We start from the raw sequence: 6,044 nt of genomic DNA, 5'->3' as shown, positions 1-6,044 counted from the left end.
TACCAGCCTATGAAGCTCGCCGCGCCCCATGCAAAACCCCAGCACTGTTTCTGGTGTTCACAGCCGCCAACCGTCATTGTAACGGCACAGGCTAGGATACCACTCCCAAAAAAGTAATTTTAATGTAAGAATAAATTACAAAGAAACGAGTTATTCTGCAATCCTTCCGGATTACTCATCTGCAAACTCCCGACAGAGCCAAGAAATTTGCCCCAAATCACCCGGAAGGAAATGCCAGGGACTGGCCCCAAGGGGCTAGATGTAGGATCTGACTCGAAAAGAAGGGCTCCAGGACCTAGCTAGGGTCCTTCTGGGAATTGTGAGTTAAGTGTTATCTGTGGCCGTGTTAATTTTTTTTTTTTTTGGTTTGTTTCTACAATAAAACTTAGCTCGGAGAAAGAAAGATGATGTGAAATACCACGTTCCCTACTGTACATTTCACCACCGTATCCATAACAAAAAATAGAACCTTACACATACTTGGGGTTGTAAACTGCATAAGGCGGGGGTCGCAAAGGGGCCCCAGGCTCCACCACGTGGTGTTTCTTAGACACCTTAAACTTGTTTAAAAATCAGCAAGTTTGGCTTTTCAAAAAAAAATCCTGATTTCCAGCCTCCCCCCTTTTTTTCCTGCATGGAGCTGACGTAACAGCTGCCCCTTTTAAGGTGGGCACAGTTCCCACCTCCCCCCTTGTGTCTGCAGCCTGCTGAGTTTGCGACCCCCGGCTGGAAATAGCACATACCTAAATAGGCGTCTCCTAACCTAACCCAAACCTCTCGCACCCTCGTGTAATTGTCACCTCGTGTCCCCCTCTCCCCTCTCTTCCTTTCGCTTCCATCTTAAGTCCTCCTTCCCGAAGTCTTCCGATTTCTTTTGGTTCACTCGAATTCTCCCTTCTTTCAGCTTCAGTTTCATTTTGCAAAAAACATCTCTCAGCCCACGAGCATTCCAGGAAAGCTCCCAAGACTGGCCAGTGGGTGTTACTGAAGGGTGTCTTGCCACAGAACGGCTGAATCATCTTCCCCAAAAACATTTTCTTTGGGCACTGGCCGGAAAACTGGGGTGGCTGCTGTGCCTTCTTGTATGAGAGTATTTGCAGGTATGAACCTCCAGTACCAGGCACACACCAAAAATGTGTACATTTCCCATGAAAGGACATGACGGAGCCCAAATAAAACACAGAACTGAGCTTAAGTTAAGTGCCCTGGGCAACCATCACAGCTGGCTAATGCGCCGTATTATTTCTTATGTACACAGTACAGGTTTTGGCTTACTAATTGATCAAAATTGATCGAAATCTCTCAGTTTTGGTTACCACGTACAGAGAACAATTGCTCAGCATGGCATTTAAATAAAACATTAATATTTTTAAAATTCACAAATACAATGCCCCATTAATTAAAAAAAATAAAATTTAAAAACCTTGAGGATGGACGAGGCTTTGGGTAATTAACCTAAAAAAAAAAAAAACAAAACAAGAAAACTACAAGAACAGTATGTTACTGGATTTATACTTCAAAATACTATTTTTTAAAAAAGGAACCCATTGACTCAGCTAGAAATATTTGGAAAACTCAGCTTTTAAAGCTTTATAATCCCTCCAATAGCCTCACTGTCCCCCACTCCAATGAGTACAGGGGAAATTGTGGCTAAGTATGGAAAAATACATATATATGTATACATAAAAAATCTATCATTGGCATTTATTTTAAAAACTAATTTAAAAAAATAGTGTGCAGTTTCTACGCAGGAAGTTGCTGGACTGATCCCTTAGCTCAGTGCAGTACCTTATGACCTAACATTGACCTCTAAAGCTAGGAATGGCCTTTGTGGGGAACCGTCCCCAAGATGACCTCAACGAAACAGCACATTTGCAGCTGTTTCTCTTTCAGTCCAAGGTTGCAAAGGATATATATAGGAAGTCTACGCAGCTCTGATGAGAAGGATTCCCTATAAATCATTTATTCACAATGATTTCCCAGTGACCAAATGAGTCCCCCAAAGAAAGGTTTATAGCATTCCCTCAAAGCAGCTCAGAAATTAAACAATGGTCCTATTCACTTAGCTATTTCTGTCTTCCCAGTTACTAGTATGAGCCTAAGGAAGTGCATGTCTTTGTTTTTTAAAAAAAAAAATCCCAATAACACTGGGACTGGCTGCATTTCCAATCAGGCAAGCAGATGATAGGCCATTCTGAACTGCAATTGAGGGCCGTTAGAAATTTGGGAGGACAGGAAAGATTCCAGAATGGACTCCTCCTGGCTACAAAATATACCCAACTCCCCAACTTGGTGATATTTATGCCCAATGAGAAAAAAGAGCAGACTGCCAGCGAGGGCCGTCTCCTCTGCCCACTGACCACAGAGTAAGTATCTTCAAGCATAAAGCCCAAGACACTGAACTACAAGTGAAATGTTTTTTAAGACCTGTGCTCAGTCAACAGCTCAAAGTTAGCCTCAGGGAACCACATGAGGCTGCCGGGGCAAGGGAGAAGAACCTTCCAAGCACTGATCATCACTGGCATTGATTGAGAGCGCTAACTACATGCGAGGCACTGCAGCAGGCATTTCCTTTCCATTATTAGCTCATTAAGCTCAGAAAGAAATCTCTTTGCAAAGGAGTTTGCTCAAAAGCCTTAAAACAAAAAAGGTTTCTGTCTCCAGCCAGCAGGAAGCCCTGGACAAACGCCTTTATAGGTAAAGCCTAAAACACATCTTTCTCCAGACTCAACACGTTTTGTGCCCTCACCCAGCGCTGTCTTGAATATGTACTTTAAGGCTACTTTGCACTGTGCCTGGCTCATACATAGTGGGCGCTCAATGAACTGGTGTTGACTGACTGGTATATAGCCTAGCTTCTGCCGGCAGGGATGTTAAGCACGCACGTTGGATGTTTTTCGAGGCTGCAAATTTCTTAACAATAAATGTAACTGGCCTCCCTTTCAGATGCAACACTTGGTGCTAGCAATTACCACAAAAGGAGAGAATTGATCAAAATAAAGTGCTATTTGCTCTGGAAGTGTCTCTAACCGACTCTTGATTGCCTCTTGACATGTGTGACTTAATTTTTGACAATCTTGTCAAACACCTGTGATTGCACCATTTGAAAAATACATTAATATTAACTTGAATAGTGGAAATTATGTTCCTGAGAACATTAACCCCTAGAACAGAACTTTAATTCCAGTTGTGGATAAAGATTCAGGTGCTTTTTTTTTTTAAAAACAATCTGGAACCCAGTACCTAGCAAGTAGTTATGTCAAAAACATTCGTTTTTAAAAAAATTTTTGGGCAGAGAGATCTGTGTCTAAAAACTGAGAGAAGGAACTTTCCCTGTGGCTAGTACTCGCTTCCTCCACTGGACTTGCCTAAAAGCTAGATCCGTCTACAGAATCATCCCACACAAACCAACATTTGGACCAACTCTTAGAGGCTGCAGTTGCATAGCTTGCCCACAGCCTTTCCACAGTTTTCCATAGCTCGCCCAGGACACACTAGTGGGTGTGAAGAAGATGCCATAAGTATACAGGATTGTCAGATGAGGGTGACATTTAAGCCACCAAAGCTTGTGGCATCTTCCAAGTTTTCTAATGCCTTCTGCAATCTTGCATTTAACTGGCTTCATTGCCATCCCCACCCCCACTCAGTGGGAGAGGATTTAGGAGCATCTGCCCAGGTGGGGGTGCTGCAGGGTTTACGGTTCCCCTTCAGGAAACCCCTGGGTGCGCTGACTCCGGGGTGGAGGGCACCTGGCAAGGTAGCGGGGACCCCCGTAGGCCCGGAGAAGCTGGGGTAGCCTTCGCCACGTGGACAGCAACCGCGCTGCTGCAAGTTCCCGGGAGTGCTCGTCGAAAACGGCCAGGAGGTCAACTGGGCTGGCTTCGCGCAGTACCTTGGGCAGGGGACCCACCTCGGCGGCGGCCCCACCAGGGCCCAGGACGCAGTGGAAGAGCGTATGACGTCGCAACAGGCAGTCCCTGAGGAACTGCACCAATTCCTCCAAGCACTCGCCTAGGTGTGCCTCGTGCCAGCCTTGTGCAGGGGCCCCCTTGCGCAGCAGCACTGCCAGCAGCACTGTCTTGAGCACATATGAGGACAGGATGCGTCCCCACTGGGTGGCAGCCGTTGAATCCAGCCCACGGGCGCCCAGGTCTCGCAGAGCCTTAAGCAACTGCAAGCACTTGAGGTAGCAGGCACCTGGAGGCGCCCGTTCCTGCAGCCAGCTCAGGAGCTTCTGCTCCTGGCGCGCTGTGTTCACACCCCACAGTGCCTCGGTGCGCAGGCCCTCCGGGAACTCCGACAGGGGTCCAATGGGCAAGGGTTGCGGTGGTGGCGCCACAAGGAAGACCCCGTCTCCCAGATGGACGGCAGGGATGAGACGCACCGCCATGGAAAGGCGGCAGCAGCCGTAGTCCGTGCGGCAGGGCAGAATGTGTAGAGTGGGGGGCTGCTCCAGGCCACCTGGGGTCAGGCTGACCCGACAGTGCCCCTCCAGGCTGTAGCGCACGGTGGCCAGGGAGCGCTGCAAGTGCGACTGGAACCAGCGCAGCACCAGAGTGGCAGAGAGGTGGCGCCGCCCACGCACATCCACGCAGAAGCCATCAGCGAAGGGCTTGCACTCCTTAAGCCAGTGGCCCCCTGAGGTCCCCGACGGTGATGGCGAGGGTGGTGCCTTGAGGGCACAAACGAAGCAGCCGCTGAACGCGGGGGCCAGCCCTGGCTCGCCCCCCAGGCTCCGTGGCTCCAGCGCCACCAGTGGCGGGAGACGCAGCGGCACCAGCACGTCAAAGCCGTCGGGCCGGCGGATTTTATGCTGCTCATAGGCGCTGCCCACCTGGATGAAGTCTCCGCGGAAGGCCAAGGCCAGCGCTCCCCCTGGGATGGGGCCTGGGGACCCCCGGGCACGGCCAGCCCGCACCAGCTCGCCCACGATCCGGCTCACGTGCGCCTTGCTGTGGCCCAGCACGTGCGGAGACAGGCGCACCTCGTGCTCGTAGTAACTCTCCAGCAAGACGCTGAGGCCTGGCTCTCGCAAGGGTCTTGGCGAGAAGGCGGAGTGGACCCCCATACGGGGAGACGCAGGAAGAAAGCGCTGCCGGACAGCGTGGCGACAGCGCAGGAGGACATAGCCGAGGAGGAGCAAGGCAGCCGCTTTGAGTAGTGGGAAGCCGCCGTCCGCGCCGTCGGGGGCCTCGGCCCGGGCGCCCCCGCTTCCCCGCAGGACATGGTAGAGGCACACGAGGGCGGTGCACAGGCCGGTCACCAGGGGCCAGAAGACGCGCAGATTGAGCGTGTAGTGCACAGACATGCCGGGCGCCCGGGGCCGCGGCGGCCGAGCAGCCCAGGGCGCGAGCCCCGGCGGCGCCCCCGGCCCAGCATGCGCGCAGCGCGCCGGCGGCCCTGCTGTCCCCGTCTCCTTCGCCTCGGCGGCGGCTCCCCCCTCGCAGGACCGGGGGCAGCCGCCCTCCAGCTCGGCCTCCTCTCCCAGCTCAAGTGTTCCTTCCAGCTGCGGCCCGCCCTGCACTCCCGGGCCCCGGGCCGCGCCCTGCGCCGGCTGCGCGCTGCGCCCGGCGGGGCCGCCCTGCCCGCCCGGCGCCCCGGCGCGCCGCCTTCGGCCAGCTTCTGGCCCGGCCCGGCTCGCCTCCTACCCTGGGCGGCCCTGCTGGCGCTCCTGCCGCTCCCCTCCGCGCTTGTTCCCGTTACTCGGACCCCGGGAGCTTCCTCTTCCGAGGGGAGGCGAGGCCGCGCCAGCCAAGTGGGGAGGAAATGCCGAAGTCTGGAGCCGAGCGCGGAGCGGGCGGGCGGGCGGGGTCGGCCCCCTCCCCGGCCTCCGCCTTAAAGCGACGCGGGGCGGCGGGAGGGACTTCAGGACGCGCTTGGGACTGGCCTCCCGCGGGCCGCCCCATCCTCCCTCGCCGAAGGCAGAACTGAGAAAGCCCGATTCCGGGGCGGGGGCCTTGTGCAGGGAGCCTCTGGAGTCGTGCTCCCGTGAAGTTACACTGGGAAGTTGGGGAGGAGAAGAGCGCGCACAGCCAGACTGCCCA

At 53.7% G+C, this 6,044-nt stretch overlaps 1 protein-coding gene across 1 annotated transcript; it reads right to left on the bottom strand.

Annotated features, from left to right (window-relative positions):
• Window positions 1-1,698: 1,698 nt before the first annotated feature.
• Window positions 1,699-5,381, bottom strand: ITPRIPL2 (inositol 1,4,5-trisphosphate receptor interacting protein-like 2). The gene has a single exon (XM_012647808.1). It carries the CDS (start codon window positions 5,306-5,308, stop codon window positions 3,695-3,697), a length of 1,614 nt encoding a protein of 537 aa, XP_012503262.1. The 5' UTR covers window positions 5,309-5,381; the 3' UTR covers window positions 1,699-3,694.
• Between the last annotated feature and the right edge of the window lie 663 nt (window positions 5,382-6,044).

Source organism: Propithecus coquereli, unplaced genomic scaffold (genome assembly GCF_000956105.1).
Source record: "Propithecus coquereli isolate 6110/MARCELLA unplaced genomic scaffold, Pcoq_1.0 Scaffold27, whole genome shotgun sequence".
Lineage (NCBI taxonomy): Eukaryota > Metazoa > Chordata > Mammalia > Primates > Indriidae > Propithecus > Propithecus coquereli.
This window is presented reverse-complemented; position numbering and strand designations above follow the sequence as displayed.

Excerpts from the sequence above, each read along its gene's own strand:
- ITPRIPL2 (XM_012647808.1), bottom strand. The coding sequence starts at position 5,308 with ATGTCTGTGCACTACACGCTCAATCTGCGCGTCTTCTGGCCCCTGGTG.